The sequence below is a fragment of the Carettochelys insculpta genome, chromosome 18 (genome assembly GCF_033958435.1).
Source record: "Carettochelys insculpta isolate YL-2023 chromosome 18, ASM3395843v1, whole genome shotgun sequence".
Lineage (NCBI taxonomy): Eukaryota > Metazoa > Chordata > Testudines > Carettochelyidae > Carettochelys > Carettochelys insculpta.
This window is the reverse complement of record NC_134154.1, coordinates 27,796,696-27,818,787: the sequence shown is the minus strand read 5'-3', so window position 1 is coordinate 27,818,787 and position 22,092 is coordinate 27,796,696. Positions and strand designations below refer to the sequence as shown.

General features: G+C 39.7%; 1 protein-coding gene across 6 annotated transcripts in view; it reads left to right on the top strand.

The window, feature by feature from the left end:
* HECTD4 (HECT domain E3 ubiquitin protein ligase 4) overlaps window positions 1-22,092 on the top strand; it is a 132,596-nt gene that overhangs the window by 54,991 nt on the left and 55,513 nt on the right. For 3 of the 6 annotated variants that reach the window (XR_012647977.1, XM_075012386.1, XM_075012385.1), the window contains exons 11-22: window positions 1,244-1,384; window positions 1,773-2,005; window positions 2,502-2,647; window positions 5,590-5,660; window positions 10,571-10,676; window positions 11,411-11,531; window positions 13,066-13,194; window positions 15,219-15,343; window positions 17,132-17,285; window positions 18,110-18,210; window positions 19,223-19,421; window positions 20,812-20,958. Coding sequence is in view for 5 of the 6 variants with exons in the window: in XM_075012386.1 (XP_074868487.1) it covers window positions 1,244-1,384; window positions 1,773-2,005; window positions 2,502-2,647; window positions 5,590-5,660; window positions 10,571-10,676; window positions 11,411-11,531; window positions 13,066-13,194; window positions 15,219-15,343; window positions 17,132-17,285; window positions 18,110-18,210; window positions 19,223-19,421; window positions 20,812-20,958 (1,673 nt within the window). In the remaining variant the exon portion in view is untranslated. The remainder of the gene's footprint in view (window positions 1-1,243; window positions 1,385-1,772; window positions 2,006-2,501; window positions 2,648-5,589; window positions 5,661-10,570; window positions 10,677-11,410; window positions 11,532-13,065; window positions 13,195-15,218; window positions 15,344-17,131; window positions 17,286-18,109; window positions 18,211-19,222; window positions 19,422-20,811; window positions 20,959-22,092) is intronic. The other 3 variants (XM_075012390.1, XM_075012387.1, XM_075012388.1) reach the window with 3 other exon arrangements.

Sequence of the window (22,092 nt, the reverse complement as noted above, 5' to 3'; positions counted from 1 at the left end):
AGAACCTGAAAGATTTTTAAATTATCCCCAGTACTACAAACTCTTAAAATAAAGAGTCACCATTTAGAAGATTTTAACTTTTCCACCTTCACTTTAATTTAATTAAAAAAAAAGTGTAATAATGAGGTCGATGATATTTTGCTTATGTTATTTTTTATTTCAGCGTGACTTTCATCACAACCTCACTTACATGTACATTCTGAACTTGGATTCATTCTGCCAAGCTCAATAGTACAAATGTTACAAAACAGAATAGGAATAAATTGTTAAACATTGCCTACAATAGACATAAACAAAGTCTTCAACATCACTTAATTAGAAGTTTAACTGTGCTATGTATATGACTGGCATTGACGAGGATCAAGGGAATATTTTTTTAAATGTTAAAACATTTTATCCAACGTTTTTTGAAACTCTGGCACAGGCACGTTAATCAAGCCTAAGGTTCATCTCAATCAGCTTAATGTCTGTCACAATACAACTAGTCCAGCTTACCTTGGGGTTTTGAAATGTGCTTAAATATCGTCTAGTCTAGACAAGCCTATAAAAGAATTTTTGCGATTGCGTATGGTGGGGTTGTGCCAAGTTCAGGCTTTTCCTCCTTGTCCTTCACATAATCTCTAAAGACCCACCTATGATGTTCTCATAGCACTTTTGTTTTTTTCAGAGTATCGTGCCTACTTGTAAGCTCTTCAGGGCAGAAGTCTGTTTGCTTACTCCTCTTCACTCGTTGCCCATCTCATTGCATTCTGCCAGTACTAGAAATAACTTACAAAGTAGAGACAGCAATGCTATTAAATTAAAATCAAATGCAATTAATTGTGAATAGAGGGAGCTGTATTATTTGATATGGTTTTATGCATTTTTCTTGAACAGCAACATAAGATGCCAGCCCCATAATTTCAGCCAGTTGACCCCAAGTGGTAGTTAGCAATTTAAGTGATAAGGATGTAGATGAACACTAAATATAGCACTTTAGGGATTTATTTGATGGTGCGTGATGGGTTTCCACTAACCACTTAGGAAATATGCTTTAAAAGATAGTTATTCTTTACTCTGATCCATAAGGAGTTTGATGTGTCACACGATGAAATTGAATTAACATTAGAAAACACATTAAATCCACATCTACAGCATTGTTTGAATGGCGTTGCAAGAAAAATATTGTGATAGAAAACACTAACATCAGATAGCTTTTTAATAAGTAAAACTAGTTTGATTTTTTTTGTATTTTCTTTCTTAGGTGCATGTTATGATACTGTAAATAACATGATATGGACATGCTCTAATGACTACATTGATCAGTGGTGTAATCCTGGAAACCAAGCCTTTCATTATGTGTGTCAGAGACTGGGAGTTAGTCATATCATTACAGAGCCTAGAGGTGAGCCTAAAGTCAGCACTTTGTCTAAGTGTAAGTAATATATGAGATTGACCTAGTCTATGATCCCGTAAAGCACTAAACATGGTTTCTTCAGAATATACAAGATTTAAGATTAGTTACAGCATATTGCAAAATTAATTTTATCTTTACTGAAGATAATAAAAAAGGGTTTTTTTGTGCCTGTTTGTGGTTTTTTTAGGCTTCTGCTGCTTTTAACACTTACCAAAACTGTAAGAACTTGAACAGAAATCTCTCACCTTTTGATGTAGGTGATAGTTCTGAAGTGTTGCAGAATATGGTTTCATAACATTTTAAAAATAAGTATAAACTTGATACATGCTCATCTGTGTTCATCAAGAGAAGTTTGTTCATTTGTATTTTCTTCCAGGAGATGCTATAACTACAAATGAGGTTATCAACCAGTTACTGCACCATGTTGGTGCCATGTGCATACACCAACTTAATCTGCTTGCAGCCAGTAATAATCTCCCAATAACAAATTTTTTGGGCAAACAACACCCAATTGAAGCACACCATCTCAGCAGCATTTGTGACATTATGGAGAAAGCCATGGTGAATGGAGATACTTGTATTATACGTTGCATCCTTGTTGTCTTTCAGGTATAAATGAATCTTAAATATATTTTAAAATAAACTCTGCACAGGAGATTTTAAGAATGCAGACCAAAAAGTATTTTTTTAAATGAACGGTGACTTTGTGTTGAGTGAAGAAGAGTAGAGATGACTTCTTATTTTGCGTTTTTAGACTGTATTATCACCAAAAGTTAAACCTCTGTGATGTCTTATCCATGTTTCACAAATTGGATCAGCTCCAGAAAGCTTAAGTTATTTGCCCAAAAACAAGGAGAAGGGTGATTTGTCTAGGTATTTACCAGAGACTCAGTAGAGCTGGATTCAGTCCATGACTGCTAGTAACTTTGAGCAACCTTGGAGAAATTACTAGGACTGTTGGCCACAAAAATGTTTAAAGTTGGCCTAACTTGGCTTCCATCTGAGCCACTATGTGATACGTTCTTTGCTGTTTGAGCCACTTTCCTTAAATCTAGGAGAAATTTGTTTTTAATGTTGCTATATTTTCTTACTGTTGTTTTTGTAGGTGGTTTTTAAATTTTTCTTCAGTCCTCAAACTGAGAGAAACCGAGACATTGTTAGAAGGTCTGGCCTTTTACTTTGGCAGTTACTGATGGCACCAAAAAGCCAGATTTGCCCTGAAATACAGAAGGAGGTCTGTCTAGCAATCAGGTAAGTATCCATATTGTAAAACAAAGAGAATCTTAAGATATTAATGGTTGTTATGAAAAATCATAACCTGACTGTAATACCTTAGTTTACTGAGCCATTCTAGTTAAAAATACAGATAATCTGAACTTGATTTAAAAAATGCAGGATTTTGTGTGCAAACTGTGCCTTTGGCAATTTAAATTTTAGGTAAATATGATCAGATCTTGAAAATTTTGTTGATTTGGAGGGAAAGAAAAATACAGGAAAGTAAGTGATGATAGTAATGCAGTATGGTATAACTACATTATGCCGTCTTTAAATTATTCCCGCAGTTCCAGTTGACTACAGTTATGGTATTAAATAGCTGTCATGTTTCACCCAAGAGTCGTCTGCATTTCAGTGCCAGATGAAGTGTGTTTTCTGGTTTATATGTGCTCAGAAGTGTAAGAAGCTATGTAAAAAATGGTAACAGAGAGGTAGCTGTGTTAGTCTGTATTCTAACAAAACAGCAGTCATGTAGATTAACAAAATGATTTCTTAGGTGATGAGCTTCTGTGGGACAGACTCACTTCTTCAGATCAATAGCATTTCCAGTACAGACTGGCAGTTATATAGCACAGAGGTCCAAAAAAAAATTTGCAATAAAAACTGACAAATCAAATACGTAGGACTGTTTGTAACGATCTTAGGCAAGACATTTAACATCTCCTACCCCTCGTACGCCTCCTTCAGCCCAATGTATTTGATTTATCAGTTTTTACTGCAATTTTTTTGGAACTCTGTGCTATATAACTGTCATTCGGTACTGGAAATGCTATTGATGTAAAAAGGTGGGTTTGTTCCATGAAAATTCATCACCTAATAAATGATTTTGTTAGTCTTTAAAGTGCTACATGACTGCTGTTTCGTTATGTTCTTACAGCATTGTTTCAGAAAGCAGTTTGAAATTGGGGCTGTGTGAACTGGATGTGGGAACAAGTGGAGTGAGTGAGGTTTTGGGATGCAGTGGGAATGCAGTGGCTTGAGGATGATTTTGGAAGAGTGTGAAATGAACAGAAAAGATGTCTAAGTGGCTGTGGTGGCAGGAGATTTGTGCTCAGAGATGAAGAACCTGTGGCTGTGTAGGCACCTTGGGATGGGATGAGCTTCATGGCTTTGTGCTGAGCCATTAGTACTTAACAGTGTTATCCAAGCAGATGCTTCAGCTCCACAGCACATTAGGCACTAGCACTGAAGGAGCTGTGTTACTGAGCCTGACTGGTACTGCTGTCTTGTTTGAACTACAAGTGGTGAAGCTTCTCTGGTGTGTCATGACAGCAGAGTGAACAAGCAGAGCATAGTAAAGTGGAGAACGTGCATTTGGCTATCAAGAGAATCAGCAAATGTTGAACTCAAGGGCAAGGAATGTGTTTCTTAGGTGTCCTAATCACAGATGTAAATCTGCTTTCATGTGGCAAAGCTTCCAGCGCTTGAGAACAAAATCTTCCAAAGATCAGCCTGTATGCGTTTCTCATAACCATTAAGTTACAAAATTGTATACAACCATTAAACGCATAAGAGAATAACAATGTCTTTGGTTTTAAAGACGCCTTTTCAAGTTTTCTGTGTGCTGTTGGTTGTGTTTACTGCAGATAGAACAAGTAAGTAGTTGTGACAGTATTTGAATAGATTCTTTGTATTTGGTCAGCAAGTATCTTAGAGCATTGTAGTTGACATAAGCAAAGGCGCAGATCAGGAAAGATCAGGAAGGTTTTCTTTTCATTGCGGTAGAAAAATAAATTACAAGTTAATTTTGAGGTTACTATTTGTCTGGCTTAAATTTGAATTACCTTGTGTTTGTAAGGTACTGTCATCTGTGTAGCAGATGACTCTCCACAAGCCTAGCCAAAGAGTTTGCGGGGCCCAAGGTAGCACACAGCAGGGCCCGGTGCAGGGTCCTGAAGGCAATCACCTTGCTCACCTTATCCTAAAACCAGGCCTGACTCTCCATGTGGTGATGGCTATACTTAAGTCTGTGTTTCAAAATGACTGTGATCAATCTTGGAGTCACTGACTCTGGTGGGAATAAACTACAGAAATCTTGGCTGCAGTTTGCTCCTTTAAAATGAGCAATAGATGAATTTGCTTACGTTTGGTATGAGACAAATGTAAAATGGTAAAACATGTCCATATAGTAGCTCTTTAACTTTGTAAGCAATTATGTGCGGATTCTTGTGCTCAGGGGTGATCTCTGCCCCTTGATAGGGTGGACAGTTTGTGCAGAGGGCACAGGCTATTTAAGGAGGGGGAAGACTACTTATTTTGGAGGTGCTGTGAATAGTAGTGCTGTTCTAATGGTACTGCACTTCTGGCTCTCTACTAAGTTTAAAAAAGGAGTTCTGTACTGAATCAAAGGTTAATGAGTTTAAAAAACTTAATACCAGTAAATGCTATACATTCTTGGCTACTGGCTTTCATATCCTATAGTTCTTACTCCAGATGTTTGAGTTGCCACTTTCTCCCTCTCTCCACCCACATTATTCTGTTTGGATTTGCAGTAAAAAGGTCATCTTGTGTTGGACATTGTTTTGTTTATTACAGAAAAGATTGTGCTCTCGTATATTACAATGATGAGTTCACTCTAGGATTTGTCAGGAGGTAGCAGATGACTCTGAAGAGGGGAAATTCTCTACTTATACAGAAAAACTTACTATTAGCAGAAACCCCAGTTGCAATTATATGACCCATACTGTAATTTAAATGTTAATGCGTTGGACATCTTTCCTCAGTACAAAATGTCGTCTTATAAAAATTCAGGCAACCATATGGAATAATTCTAAGAATAATAGCTCTGCAATTGTAAGCTCTGAATTTCAATGTCCTGTTTCCTGTGATTAAAACATAACTCTTTTCCCTTCACCCATTATAAACAAGTATTAAATTTGTCTTTTGATTTCCCCCCCCCCCTTTTTTTTTTTTTAAAGCTCTGGCTTAAATATCCTATATCCTGGTGAAGTGGAAATCAATAACCTACTTAAGTTGGTCTTGACTGAAGGTGAGTTCTTAATGATGCGTTGGAGGGAAAAAATAAATTTAAAAACTAACAGTGAGAGGGTGGTTTTGTCTTTTTTTCCTGTTAGTACTTTTTATTTCTGGGATTATGTTCAGAGAAGTGGCTGTTTCTCCCAGAAACAGAACAAAAGAGGGAGGTGGAGCCTGTCTGGTTTGAATGGGAACTGAGTGGTTGGAAGGCAGTGAGTCTGGACTGGGGGGAGAGACAAGGGGGGGTGGGCAAGGCCCCTGCTTGGGGACCTCTTCTGAGCCCCATCTTCCCAAAATGGATTTTACTGATGTTCTCTGGTGCTGTGCTGACAAGTCTAGCCTATGCTGTGTCTCTGTTGACTAAGAAGTCTTCTGTTCTCCCTGCTGAATGGCAGTCTCGCTCGTCTGTGACGCCCACACTCCATGACAGCAGGGCTGGGTAAAATACAGCCTCCTGGGCGGATATGGCCCACCAAGCCTCGAGATCCAGCCCACAGGAGCCTCTACCAGGCTGCCTGCCTGCCCCACGCCTGCTATATGCTCAGAGCAACTCTCTAAATGCTTCCAGTCCAGGGGGTTGAGGGGAGAGGCTTTGTGCACTGCCCCCCCCGAGCAAAATTTTGCAGCTTCCATTACCTGCTTTCCTCTGGACTCTCAGCATTCAGAGTCAGCCAGTGCAGGGGCATGGAAGTCAGGGACCCTGGCTGAGAAACTGGCTAGGCTGTCTGCTGGGAGCCATCTAAGTAAGTATCTCCCAGCCACAGTGTGCCTCTGATAGTCCAGCCTTCTGTCCCCTCGTCCATGTAACCCAAAGCCTCTGCACCCATAACCCACTACCAGACTTTTTACCCACCAGTCATAACTCAAATCCGTGCACCTCTTTCTTCTCTCTGGCCCCTTGTCGCAATCCCCTGCCAGGACCTGCAGCCTCTCCTCCATCCCAGTGCCCTGCTCCAAGTCACAACCCCCTCACTCACCTAAACTCCCTGCCAGATTCTACCCCACCCCAGTCCATTACCCCAGACTCCCTCCTGCACCCAGCTTCCATCCCAGACACTGCACCTCTCCATTAATAACATGTAAGAATGCAGCCCTTGACCACTTACCAAATTCTTAGAGTGGCCTCCCATTAAAAATTATTGCCCACCCCTGCTATAGTGGGCAGATGTTAGGAATTCCAACACATTTATATAATGTTTCTCCATTTGTAGAAGGTTTTAATTAGTAATTACTTATGCATGTGGTACTAGCCTTTGAAATATTCTAGAATCTGTATGCGCAGGTCAGGATTAGAGTTAGAGATGACAGCACAAAGCTCCATGTCAAGAACATGCAAAAGCTGTAAGGGAAAGAAGTGCTCTCACAACTGGTAATGAGGACTTATGTCCAGAAACAAGTCTTTGCCTCTTCACTGAAGAGGGAAAAAGCATGTTGCTGCTCTTACCTACCATGTTGTCAACCATGTGACAACCCCATTTGGCTCTGAAGAACAACAGGGTATCAACAAGGAATTGCATGAACTGTCAGTTGTACAGGAGCTCTCCTGAAATTAGCAGCTGTCGAAGAACAGACATATTTGTGAGAGGTGCACTTGTTTCTGAGGAGAGACACAGCTGCTTTAGCTGCCCAATCAAGAAATCTGGCATCAAAACACTTGCTGAGATGGCCAAGAAGAACACATTCAAGGAAGGGACAATCATAGCAGACACCCGTTTTCAACAGATCCTGGTCCTCATCAGGATGCAATAATAATGTTTCAGTGGAAGCTGTTCATAGTCACCCAATACAGCCTGTACCTTTGTTCTGCTGATGGAACAGTGACACAAATAGACAAAGGTGCATTAAGGTATCAGCTGTAAATATGAGTTAGAATAATCCATGAGCTGCGAGAATGCAGTGAAGAAACCAAATGGTACATCCAAGATGCTGTAGCAGTCATACAAATGACTGATGACAAATTTCACACATGCAGTGAATGGGCTGCTGAATATGAGGCAGGTCCAAAAAGGATTTGACAAAGCTAATTCTGTAATTGAGGTCGGTGATAAATATGATGACTAACTGTGAAAAGTGCAGAAAGACAGCACTGGATGCAACAAGGACTAGACAAGTGATTGACATCCTGTGTCTCTGTGGAAAAAAAGATTCTCAATTTCGCATCCAGTAAGCAGCCACTTGTAAAATTTCTCTGTGAATTTATGGCTCAAAATTTAGCTGAGAGTGTCGGAGCATGCCCAGTACAAACACTGCTCTTCCACCGAGGCCTTTCCAATGATGGAGTGAAGTCCATCACCAGTAGAAATATTGAAGAAGTCCAGGACTTGTATGGTACTCATGCGGAAGTGGACATGCTGGATGTACCAATATATCATTTGAGTCTTTTGAGCCGTGTCTACACGTGCACGCTACTTCGAAGTAGCGGCACTAACTTCGAAATAGCGCCCGTCACGGCTACACGCGTCGGGCGCTATTTCGAATTTAACTTCGACGTTAGGCGGCGAGACGTCGAAGTCGCTAACCCCATGAGGGGATAGGAATAGCGCCCTACTTCGACGTTCAACATCGAAGTAGGGACCGTGTAGTCATTGCGCGTCCCACAACTTCGAAATAGTGGGGTCCGCCATGGCGGCCATCAGCTGAGGGGTTGAGAGACGCTCTCTCTCCAGCCCCTGCGGGGCTCTATGGTCACCGTGTGCAGCAGCCCTTAGCCCAGGGCTTCTGGCTGCTGCTGCTGTAGCTGGGGATCCATGCTGCAGCCACAGGGTCTGCAACCAGTTGTCGGCTCTGTGGATCTTGTGTTGTTTAGTGCAACTGTGTCTGGGAGGGGCCCTTTAAGGGAGCGGCTTGCTGTTGAGTCCGCCCTGTGACCCTGTCTGCAGCTGTGCCCGGCACCCTTATTTCAATGTGTGCTACTTTGGTGTGTAGATGTTCCCTCGCAGCGCCTATTTCGATGTGGTGCTGCGCAACGTCGAAGTTGAACATCGACGTTGCCAGCCCTGGAGGATGTGTAGACGTTATTCATCGAAATAGCCTATTTCGATGTTGCTACATCGAAATAAGCTACTTCGATGTAGGCTTCACGTGTAGACGTAGCCTTGGTGTCAGAGAAACTATAAGAATTAGTTTACGCAATACAGATGTTTTGATTCTTAATTTTCTCTACTTTTCAAACATGTAACAGATAACTTGTGGATTGAAATATGTACTATTACCAGCCCTACTGACAAGTGTTGTGTCCATACAATTTATGATGCACGTATTTCCTGTACATAGATTTCTGTTTCATCCATATTTGGTGCTTGGGAACACAGCTTGTTTAATGTTGTCAATACAAAGGGAGCTTACCATGTTAGAGATCTTGCCAAATTAGAAGAGGGTGCTGGACAAAGTCACAGTTTTTACTGCAAGGAAGTTGGTAGCTGTGCTATGGTTAGAACAAGCAAGAAAAGACCCACAGAGACTTGAATGGCTTGTCCTTTTTGACATCTAAATTGAGGCACAAGTCCCTACTAAATTCTCATCATGTGAGAATAGTTTTGAAGAGCTTGTCAGAAGAGCATCTCAGCAAACAAAGATTTGGATCTCTCTGCACATAAGTAAACCAGATATTGGATCACCACTTCAACATGGATGGAAAAATATGGAAGGTGAACTACTTCCTATACTCGTTAAGGGTCCAATGCATCTGGGCTTCTACAAGATCTTTTGTACCATTCACTACACAGTCATCTGTTTGTAGTCAGGACAGTCTTCTCTGCTCAGATATATCTATGTGCCAAGGCAGTAAAGACTATTGTAATTGGCTTGCTCTCATGAGGGATTATAATGATGAACAAGCTGAGGATGATGACACACTAAACTCTTGTTCATTTGGTATTTGATCAGCTGGAACTCTCACATGACCAGCATGACTCCGGCAAACATGGCTTCTTTTTTTTATTTTCCAGCAAGTCTGGAGGTGCTGTGCATGGGCTCCCACCCCCCCTGCCCCAACTGAGCAGGAGCACCCCCCTCCCTCCCCCCAGGCTCCTCGTGCTGTACTGCAAAGTCTGTCCCCTTCTCCCAATAGCTCCTCACAGGGCACAGCAGAATCTGCCACCCCACAAGTAGCTCCTCGCAGTGCGCAGAGGTATCTGCTGCCCTGCAAGCGGCTCCCCTGTCCCCACCAAAAGGTAAACAGGGTAGCAGTTGAATGGCAGCTGGCATTGGTGGGGTAGGAGGAGCTGAATTTCGTTATTGGGGGAGCCACTGACCACTGCCTGTGCCTCCTTCCCAGATGCTCTCCATTAACCGGAATATTTGAATATCCAGCAACCTCCAGGTCCTGGGGTTGCTGTATATCAGAGAGTTTACTGTATTAACTAAAAATGTTACCAGTGCTATTACATTTCAATGATACCAGCACGCATTTATCCTTCTAGATTGTTTTACCTTTTAGATTGTTGTGGTGCCTTCATGTCACAAAGAAATCCAATGTTATGTCTTGAAATTATGTACCTAGCCTTTAAATTAATAGAAGCGAATGCAACTACTTCCAAGTAGTCATATCAGTATGTTAGTGCTGCCATTGGTTATCTGCATTTCTGTGGTGATGGCACCACTGGACAGCACCATATCATACACCTCATCTTAAAGTAGATACAATAAGCTTGGATATGCATGTGAATGGAAAGGAAATATTATTGCCCATATTGGTGATATCTGCCACTAAACTTAAAATCAGTGAGTCGTCTCAAAATTTAATAAGTATTACATATGTAGTAAATGCCAAAATAGTTGTCTCTCTGTGGGGAATCCCATTAAATTTTAAGCATAGTTACTGTTCGTCAGTTGTGTATGTAAGTAATATTTCTTATGAATGAATAGAAAGTTTGCATCTGGAAAAGGCTGTTCTCCAGCATTTTTTGTGTTCTGCCTTCATAGGAGAAAGAAATAGTGGGCTCTCCCAACTTCGTGATGTGATCCTTACTAGTTTAGCTGAACAGCTTCAGAACAACAGATTTGGCAGTGAAGATGATGATCATTACAGGTGGAGTGAAATAATGCTGTTCTTGCTCTTTATTTGTGTTGTTGGCTTGTCAGCATAATTAGTAAACGGAGCTACTTTCTGCCTAAACAACTTGGTCCCTTTGTTACTGCATTTTGAGTTAATGCTAGCCTTGTGTACCTACTGGACCGTTTCCCAAGAGCACTGAATTCCTCTGGTGGTTTGAAATAATATGGAACTCTTGGAGATTTCTGTAGATCTACAAAAATGGTTTGGAGGAGACAGTTCTCTGATAGTTAATTGAGAGCAAATGATGTTTTATTATCTAACATTGCACTCCATATTACTGTTTTTTTAAGTGTCCATCTTCAGAACTAAAACTATCACCCTGAGGAAGCTCTAATATTTACTTAAAGATTGAAGTTTGAAAGGGATTTATTTTTTATTTAGAAAGAAGGCTTCACTTTATGTGGCCTTTCTGAAGGTATAATGAGCAAATTGAATGCAGAAAGTACTGATATGTTAAACGAACCAGAGCTATGCTATCATGTATTATACTGTGCTAAGAGACATTTCATTTTTTCACACATCTTTGATATAAGAGTGCCTTCATTGAGCATATTAGTGCTTGAGAATCTCTGATTCAGTCTTTCAGCAGCGTAGCCTCATTTGTAATATACTTTGCCAAGAATTTTTCAGGTGTTTTGAATGTATTAGTCGTGAATTTTAATGATAAATCATCAGCATCTCCTCATGTCTTTCCTGCATTTTTAAAGATTAAATGATGAGCTTTTGCACTACATTCTGAAGATTGTTGTTCGAGAATCTTGCATCTTAATCTCCAAGTGCCAAACTGTATCCAAAGATGAATTTCAAAGGCTTCTTTCAACTGTGCCTGTAAGTAAAATGTGTTTGTTGAAAATACTGAATTTGCTCAAGTTTTCTTTTCTGTTTCTTGAAGTATAATGAACAGAACAATATAGACGTGAAAAAAGAATAGGGACTGGAATATTTAATTGCGTAATGTTGCAAAAATAAAAGCTCTATAATACTTCTGAATTTAAATGATCATGAATAAAGAGGGGGACAGTGTTAAAGCAGGTATACATATTGATACATTTTCCCTGGCTTATTGCTTAACATTTCCCTTCTAACATTTACTCTCATAAAAGGTCATTCAAAGTTTTACAAAGTGATTTACAAAATGGAATAGACTATACAGAAAGCTCTGTGGAGTTGTACTTAATTATTCATAAATGCAGAGAGGAATTGCATTATACTCAGAGTTGGGAGATGAGTAAAGAGCTGAAATTTTTAGCAGTGAAATTCACGTAGATTTTATTGCACAACAATTAATGAGTAGGGGAACATGAGGTTGCAGCAGTGGGGAATAGGTGGGATGAAGTTTGAGGAACTATTGTTTTGATATTTGCTAAAGTACTTCACCATGTTAGTTAAGACCCTAATTCTCATTTTGGTCTCATTGACCTGTACTCTTTGGCTGCTTCGACACACGCCACCTCCCGTCGGAGATGGCATGGTTATGAGGCAATTTGAAGCCGGCTAATGACAGGCTAATTCAGCGCCTCATTAGCATAATGACAGCTTCGCGAATTTCAAAGTGCAGACTTCAAATTACAGATATACAGCATAGATGGGGACAACTTCGAAGTAAGCATGCCATTTTGATATTCCCTTAGTCCCACAAAACTAGATCGGAGTAAGAGATTGTCGAAGCGGGATGCTTATTTCAAAGCTGCCCCCATCTATGCTGGCAATCTGCAATTTGCTGTCTGCACTTCAAAGTTCACGTGGTTGCCATTATGCTAATGAGGCACTGAATATACACATTAGTGCTTCATTAGCCTCCTTCGCATTGCATCATTACTGGCATGTGTAGAAGCAGCCTTTGACTCTCCCCCCCAGAGACTGTCCAGTTTGTCCAATGTACATGGCAGAAGGGGCATTGCTGGCAAGCTGGACAGTCCCTGTGCAAAAGAATGAATGGACACCAGAAACTCTGTCTCTTTTCCGCAAAAGTTTCCTGGTTGAATTGTGCAGTGAGACCTTATATTAAGGCAGCATTACCTTTACAATAAACGCTGCATCATATATACACATAAACATTTAATGTTTAGTTATGACTAAATTTGAAACAAATATAGTGTTTTATGATGCTTTATTCTTTTTAAATGTTTCACCTACTTGTTAGCTCACAAGATCTGCCAGCCTTTGCTTATGAATGAACTGATTTAACAAGAACTGCGTAACTTGGAGACAGTCTGTTCAATAGAAGGAATTTTGTACCTTTCTCGAACTTTTTCCCCTGCTTGTTTTCTTTTCTTATACTTGGAAAAAGTACAAGGATTGCCTGTGCCCAGTCTGATTTAAAGAGTTCAGATAATGGAAAATGTGCTTATTTGTATTAAAGGCTGCATCTTCATGCTTGCGGTATCTCATGGCTGTACAGAACCATCTTCTGAGTAATACTATTTTGATTAAACCTGATGAAAATGATGACAGTGACAACTCCTTGCAGGGAGAGACATTGAAGGTACAGGTAAACACCGAGTTTTATTCTAGTACTGTTTCCTACGGCCAGCATTCTCCTGACAGTGGTTATGTTTCAACAGTGCAACTTACTGGTAGAATCTGTTTGTGTTGTCAGTTTTTGTTGCGTTGAGGAAGTTACATAGTGAGTGACAGACTTGTCCTTTCCTGCAGACAACCACCTAACCTCAAGAAAATTCTCACAAGCAACCATATGCCACACTACAGAAATGCTAAGCCTGTAACTTTTCCTGGCAACAAAAACCCCCCATTGCCAGCTTGTCCCCATATTTACACTGACGACACCATCACTGAACCTAAACGCGTCAGTTACATGATCAGAAGCTCATATTTCTGTACTTCCACCAATGTGATAAGCCATTGTGTGCCAGCGATGCCCCTCTACTATATATATTGGACAAGCTGAACAATCACTTTTCCAAAGAATGAATGAACGAACACAAATCAGACATCAAGCATCTAAGTACACATGAACTTGTCAGTAAGCATTTCAACCTTGCATGTTGTAACAGTCAAAACTTAAAAACTTGCATTCTACAAAGAGACTTTAACAGCAGATTCTAAAGGGAGACATCTGAATTGGACTTCATTATCATGTTTGACACTTTACACCTCAAACTCAAGAAAGATATCAATTACCTTACACATTACAAAGATAGTTTCCCCTTCTTTGATATTTGTAGTGATCCCAGGCAGCCCACTTAACATAATAAACACTGGCAGTAAGTATTTTCTTCCCCCTCCATTCCTTCTGTCCTATCTAGCTGATTTTCTGTGTTTATTCCTTTTTTTTTTCTTTTTATCTTTCTGTTTAATTCTCTTCATCTCTGTTTTCATTTATCAGAATTTTCCAGATTTGAAGAAGTGGGTCTGTCCCATGGAAGCTCATCCCCTAATAAATTATTTTGTTAGTCTTTAAAGTCCTACAGAACTGCTTTTTTGTTTCACACAGTGGAAGTCATTATTTTCCCATAGTTCAGCTAGAATCTAGGATTGTTCTTTGTATAGTTTCGTTTGATACTATATGATTAGAATCCACCAGATCATCCCTTCTGAAATTTTACGTAAAGGCGTTTCATCCTTGGTTATTAAAGAAACAACGGTGTCTTCTGGAGTTCATGTATTTTTTTCATTTCATATTTAAACTAGCTTTGGAATGCAATTTTAGATAGTATCAACTCTTCAGAGATTTTTATATGTAAACTTACTGCTTTCAGAAAATGTTTTGGCCACCTATAATTTTTAACTTCACTCATAAAATTTTTGCTGTTTTTTAACTACAAAACTCACACGGAATGGTCTTTCCTCTGAGCTCTAACAGCATGACTTTGCTAATTTTCAGAGCCTGCTGCTAGGCTCGTTTTTAATCTCTGTACCAGAAGGAGCTGGGGAAAGGGAAGGGTGAGGTCTGGGGATGATGATAGTTTGGTTTGAGGTTTACTGAATTGTCTACCTTTACACTGCTGTTGGGGTAGCGCTGTTGGTAGATAATTGTCACTTTTATCCCAGTGCTCAGGTTGTTTTTGTAACTCCTATCTCACTAATTGTATTGATAATGTCATCGGGCTGCTTCTGTCTGCTGCTTTTTGTAGGCATTTGTATGCTTGTTATCTAATACTGTTTATGTTCAAGCTTAGTGAGTAAATACTAAATGTGTCAATGCTATTGTCTGTCTTTTTCACTATTCACCCATGTTCTCATTGTTCAGTTTCTCTCTACAGTTATCCTCATACCTTCTAGGATATTCTGTCACCATAGCAGTACATTGGCTGACTGCTTTCCTGTGCTGGACTGGGGACTCCATCGTTCCCTAGAAACTGCATGTACATCCTGTAAAGTGCACCCAGTTTCTCCCAGCACTTTAGGCCCTAGTCTTACAAATCTCATTCAAGTCTTGAATGAATCCACTTGCCATAGGCTGCCAGGTCATATTATCATTATTTAATTTGGAAACCCATCATTTTATTTATTTTCTAGGCATTTAAGTTTTAATGTATAATGTTTTGTACCTAGGAACTAAAGACCAGTATTTTGGCTCTTGCTACACAAATCCTAACTGGATGTGATGAAGTTTTAGAAATGCTGCAACAGGTCACTACAGCTCTTATAAATAGTGACTTTTCGGACAGAGAGCAGAGGTAAGGCAACCTGAATTCATACTTTTAGTCTGAAAAGTATGTGCTGCTGCCCATTGTATGAGCCACCTGGTTTAGTAAAGTATCAGAGGGGTAGCCATGTTAGTCTGGATCTGTAACAGCAACGAAGGGTCCTGTGGCACCTTATAGACTAACAGAAAAGTTTTGAGCATGAGCTTTCGTGAGCACAGACTCACTTCATCAGATGCTGGTCTTGGAAATCTGCAGGGCCCAGGTATAAATAAGCCAGAGCAAGGGTGGGAATAACAAGGTTAGCTCAGTCAGCAAGGGTGAGGCTTACTACCAGCAGTTGATCTGGAGGTGTGAACACCAAGAGAGGGGAAGCTGCTTCTGAATACAGCTGCTTCCCCTCCCTTGGTGTTCACACCTCCAGATCAACTGCTGGTAGTAAGCCTCACCCTTGCTGACTGAGCTAACCTTGTTATTCCCACCCTTGCTCTGGCTTATTTATACCTGGGCCCTGCAGATTTCCAAGACCAGCATCTGATGAAGTGAGTCTGTGCTCACGAAAGCTCATGCTCAAAACTTTTCTGTTAGTCTATAAGGTGCCACAGGACCCTTCGTTGCTGGTTTAGTAAAGGGTAGCTAATAGTATCAGAATTCTTACCTCTCTTTGTTTTTCTTTTTAATTTCATGATCAAATTATTGAACAGTTAGGAGCTATTTCCTAGTCTGAATTATCCTTTCGTATTCCTAAGGCCATTGTCTTTAATAGAGCTTTGAATCAGGTTTTCCATAAACTGATTTCAGTCCTATTAACATAATAAACAGATTAACCAAAACTCTCCAGAATCATGTCTCATTAGCTTTATAATTAGTCCAGGTATTTGGCTACGTACCATAAACATGATAAACAATGTAAACAACCTTAATTGCCAACACCCTTTTGGAATCCATCCTGCAGGAAATTCTGTAGTTTAGGTTCTTTATGTTCTAAAGATTTCCTTGGCAAAGATATTTGTATCTATTACATTCCTTGGTGCTGCTCTAATATCCTTCATATATCATGAAAGCAGCACCCTCTGCCCTCCTTCTTCAAGGAGGAAGTGAAAGCTGGTTCTGGAAAAAAATCCTTCAGTCTTAATGAGGGTTTTGCAAATGTTTCCATTTTGAAAAAAGGAAGAGTTAGGTCTAAAAGAAAAAGTAATATAAAATATCCAGAATGAAGAAGGCTTTTCTAGGAAAACTCCAGTTTCAGGCTCTAGCCTTTGAGCTGCATATTCTGTCTGCACCTATAAGGTCTGTGTTGTGTTTTTGGAATACATCCCTGTTTTGGATTGCTGTCTTATCGTCATATCTACAGACCTGGTTTTTTTTGTTTTTTTTTTTTTTTGTGGATTTTTTACTTCTATGTGGCCTTGGAGACAGATGCCTTACAGCACTTTTATGTTCAGGGCTAGTGCCCTGTATGTACATTTATGTTGGTACATTGAATAGCACACTAGGGCCTTGATCCCAACCACGGTCTCTGGGCACTACAGTAAATTAATAATTTAATTACCATTCAGCAAGATGTCTAGGGCTCTCATTGCTTAATGGGAATTGCTTAACAGAAAAGACTGTGAGGGAACTTTATCATATGTTAGAAAAGATGGTGGGTTCAGTAAATATTAAAATAGAAAGCTTTTTCTCAGTACGCTGGCAAGTTTGTAGCTGCTCTTTGAATAATTTACTTATGCAATCTGATTTGGTATTAAACTCATTTCTTTAAATATAAATAAGGCATTCTGGGAAAGAATTGCTAGTTTGTACTTTTGACTGTTGTTGCAGGTTAAAAGGCCTGGAACAAGTTACTAAGGCTACTATGCTTGGTCACCTGCTTCCAGTATTACTGACGTCTCTGATGCACCCAAATTTACAGACACTAACCATGGCCGATGCACTAATGCCTCAGCTGGTACAGCTGGTACTTTATACCAGTCAGGTAAGGCCTTCATACAGTGGACGGCAGTATAGATTTTAAAAGCAAATTTGGACATACAGCTATTGAACTACCAATGGTATTGTCATGAAGGGTACCAGCTTAAAATATCAAGACTAAAGAAAAATACTATTGCTTGGAGCTCCCCAAAAGGACCTGTGCTGTTGGTGTTGTCTTTCCACAGTACCAAGATTGATAAAAATGTTTTATGAATTAACCACTGGTTATTTTGAATCAAAGCTGTCCCTGTGCTGTTTACATACCAGGAAACACATTGTAAAGTCTAGAATGAAAAGATCAAGTCCTTGTATTTTCTAGCTAGCAGCAGACTTCTCCATATTACTAACAGAGAATTTTCTGATTTGTAATGGTATTTGCACAGCTATACTAACTGAGACAACTTTTCCCTTCATTTGTTCTTGCAAGGATTCCCAGACTTTCATGGTGAGGATTTTATCCTACAAGAGACTTTCATACGTCCCTTAGCATGAGTCATTTCACGATATCCCTGTGGTAACTATAGCAGTTTATATGGAGAAGTAATAATAGGAAAGCATTTAATTTTATTTTTAGGTTTTTTTAAAAAATGTGATTTAGCCATTAGAAACAATGAGAAGAGCTGGTAACGTGTTTCCAATCAGCTCTCTGCAGACCATCAGCAAATAGTCCTTGGATCTCAGTTCAAGAACTGCTGCGTGGCAGTCATTAGTAACAGAAACAGATGCCACTCAGTTTAAGTTACTGCATTAATAATATTAACAAGCTCCAGAAATGTACACCGCGAAACAAGATGCATGTGTTGTTAAAGTTGTTTGTGTTTATTGCAGACGGCCTTGTTGCTTAAAACGCAGTCTCCAGTTTTCTCAGAGGTGGGCAGTTCCCCCAGTGGTACATCAGAGCAGAAGGGCAAGCTGTTCCCTGATGAGAGGTGACTGCCCCTTACTCCCAATATTCATTACTTTTATATTTAAAGCCCCCATTTTGTAATTATGTTACTCCTGGCCTGACCATTGCTAAAGAGAGACTCATGGGAGCAAGGAATCGGGCGGGGTCAGCATCACAATAGCCTGAATCTACAAAGTCGTGTTACATAACAAGGGACTCTTCAAAGTGCATTTATTTTTTTTAAATGAAATAATTTATTATAAAGAGTTGAACAATGAGTCTAGTAGAAAGTTTAGATGAGTTATCACACGTGGGAGCACTCTTTCTAGCTTTTGAAAAGGATTTCTGCATGCTTAAGCCCCAGGTCAATGTATAGAATTGTAGAGAGCTGTGTAGCAAAATGTTATGTACTGTAGCAGCCTAGGGTATTTTCAGTTCATTGTGATTTTGAGTAGTAAAGGGCAAAATGTAATTATCTCTAGTCCTGTTTTTAAATCTGAGGTCACAGATGCAAAGAATGTGAACTCAATTTAAATCCTGCTATCATGTGGAAGTTTTGTTCAATGCCACAATTAACTGCTCAAATTGGCACTTTTAAAGCAGTGGTGGTTTTGAAAGCTGTTTTTTGAGCTATGTGAAATGCAACAGCTTCCTTTTCATTCAAATCTGTGTTAAGTTTTGAATACAATATTGCATGTATGTTTCATTATGCTTTTCTCTTTTATCAAGTATTAACCTTGGGCGACTTGAACCACTTTGTAGTACAATACATTACTTGTTGGATATATTTTTCCAAAGCTTTCGAAGCCTTCTAAAACTGTGAAATAACCAAGTTTATTGATTACAGCTTGACAAGTTTTTGTTATAATGTAAAGAGCTCAGGTTGAACCCTCAACATACCTGCTTATAGTGATTAGATGTATATTTTGTTTGCTGTTAATAACTTGAAGGTAATTATTAGGCTTTTAAAAACCTTTTATGGTGGTGGTTGAATATATAATACAAAACACTTTGTGTACATCTTCAGTACTACCTTGTTTTTTCTGTGATTTCAGAATTCTAGAAGAGAAAGAGGAGCCAGGTTTTCTGACTGGCTTGAAGATCCCAGCTCCCTGGGCTGCTGGGAAGACTGTAGAAACAGTACATCCTGTCAGGGACAATTACAAGTTTAAAGAAACTGTACATATTCCTGGAGCCCGCTGTTTATATCTTAGATTTGATAGTCGATGTTCTTCACAGTATGATTATGATAAGGTAAGCAAGGGCCAGTACAGAAACTTCTTTTTGTGTGGCTTTTTTCATTAATGTTTCTCATTTTCATCATCTCTGCTCCTCCTCATCCATCACACCTTATCACTAGTGATGTGGATGATGCTGGAGGTTTCTGTTGACAGCAATACAAGCATACTGTAATTTCACAAGGTCTGATTGTCCTTGGGATCCTAGAATTTAGAGCTGAGAAGAAATTTTGGGGTAGTAGATAGCTGTGAATAACTTCTTAGGGGAAGGATGTCAGTCTCATCTCTTAGCCCCTGTAAAACTAGGTTAGATTATGAGTGAGAGCTGCCTGGAAATTGGACTGGATGATCTTTTCCATTTCTGAGTTCCATGGGAGATAATTTCTGATCTCTTCTTAATAAGATTAGAGAAATTATGGGCTAAACGTTTACAAAGGACCTTTTTAGACCTTGGTTTTAGACAGTGAATGTCACTGTTGTCTAACAGAAAACTTAGTCTGGTAGATCCTAAAGAATTAGGTTCCTTACAGAACTTTTCTTCTAAAGTGCCCAAATGTGGTGGTGGTAATTCAGTGGGAGTGATAACCCTCAGAAATGTGGTAACCCTCAGAAAGGTTACCTTCTGCTGAAACCCAGCCCGTCATCCCCAGTTGACATCCATTTCATGACTGCTTAGATTATTCCTCTTGATTATAAAACTTACTGAGATCATTCTCCTTTTTCCCTCTCACCCAGTTTTCCTTATTTCTGTAATTAAGTTGTCTCCTTTGTAGATCAGCACAGTTTGTTCAAACTGGGCAGAACTGGAAAGGATATGTTTCTGATTATAAATGGCTTGTTTACATGGATTAATATGAATGTCTTTTCAATTTTAAGAATATAGCTAATGAAATAGCACCCCTATTTGAGATGTAGTCGAAGAGCAACTCACATTGCTTCATAAGTGTTCCTGTGTATTCTCTAACATTGTAGTTTGAATCCAATGGTACCTAATTTTAGACTTACTTCTAGATCTAGGTCTTACTGGTTTTGTCACCAGTAACTTTTAAACACTTTTAAATTTGCAAATTGTTAACTCCCAACTTCAAAATGAGTAGGATCCAGACCTTTATCTAGAGAGACAGCATGTTCTAATGGACTGAACATGGGACTCTGAGAGCTAGGAACTTCCTGTTTGCTGTTCCAAATTCTGCCACCAACTTTGTGTGACCTTAGGCAAGTCACTTAACCCTCTTTGCCTCAGTTTCCTCATCTGTAAAATGGGGATAATACTTACCTGGATGCCTATCTACCTCACAAGGCTGTTGTGAGGATTTGTTTCTTAATGTTTGGAAAGCGCTTTGAAGTTATAAAGCGCTGTGTACGTGCTAAGTATTATTATTAGATTTTTTGTTTTTCTTTTACAGTCTAACAGTGTATTTTATGTTTTGAAGTTGGTGATCTATGCTGGTCCTAACACAAACAGTAGGAAGGTTGCTGAGTATGGAGGCAATACACTGGGATATGGCAGCCGTAGTGTCTTAGGAACGGGTTGGCCGAAAGACTTAGTGAAGGTACAGTATTACAATCCAACAATATTTCACAAAGAAAAGTCCCTTTTTGAAAATTGCATAGAGATTATTTTTAACTCTTTATTTTTGTAGCACTGGAGTCTGACCCCATACAACTTTACAGTTGCTCATATTGTAGGAGAAGCAGGAAAGAACTGCACCGCCCATCTCAGAGACGTTCAGGAAATTATCATTCCCCATGAATAGCGAAAGTTACTGCTGACCTTGAAGCTGTGAAAATGGTCTCAAAGGCCATAGGGACGTAGTTGTAGGACAGCACACAAGCCACTGGAAATATTAAATGTAACAATTTCTGCTCTCGTACCCATTTGCCTAGTTTTTAAAATTAGTTAATATTTTTAGGGAACAGACAGTTAACAAGAAGTAGATTTCTGAGAATCTCAGATTTCTATAGAATTCCCAGAGGTCTATCACAAGTGCCGAACTTAGAACGTATTCAGTATGTTCTCTCTTATTTCTGTATTATAACTGTCCTTATTTAGTTTTGATGATGCATAATTGAGTTTTATCCTGCCTAAAATTGAGTATGTACTTGATGAAATGTATGACATTGTCAAAAAAGAAAATGAGAGGCGGTTGGTCAGTTAGACAAGCTGTGCATTGATTTGCAACTTGGACATTCTAACCTTAGGAACACTGTTCCAATGGGTCAGATTAATGCAGATAACATTATTTTGTCTAGTGTCAGAGAGGTAGCCGTGTTAGTCTGTATCTTCAAAAACAACAAGAAGTCCCGTGGCACCTTATAGATGAACAGATATTTTGGAGCGTCAGCTTTCATGGGCAAAGACCCGCTTCATCAGATGCATGAGTGCGGGTTCCAGAGGAGGATTTAAAGAGGGGGTGGGTCCCAGTAAAGGGGAGGGACAGAGCTGACAAGGTCTATTCAGTCAGGGTGAAAATGGCCCATTATCAGCAGTTAGTGTGGAGTAGTGAACATCGAGAGGAGAAAACAAGCCAGTTCAGTCCTGGGGGGGGGGCGCGGGGGGGGGAGGGATTGTGGCCCATTGTCAGCAGAGAAACTGCTTTTGTAAAGGGCCAACCACACCCAGTCTCTGTTCAATCCTTGGTTGATGCACCCCCTGCTGTTTACTGAAGTTATTTCACTATCTTCCT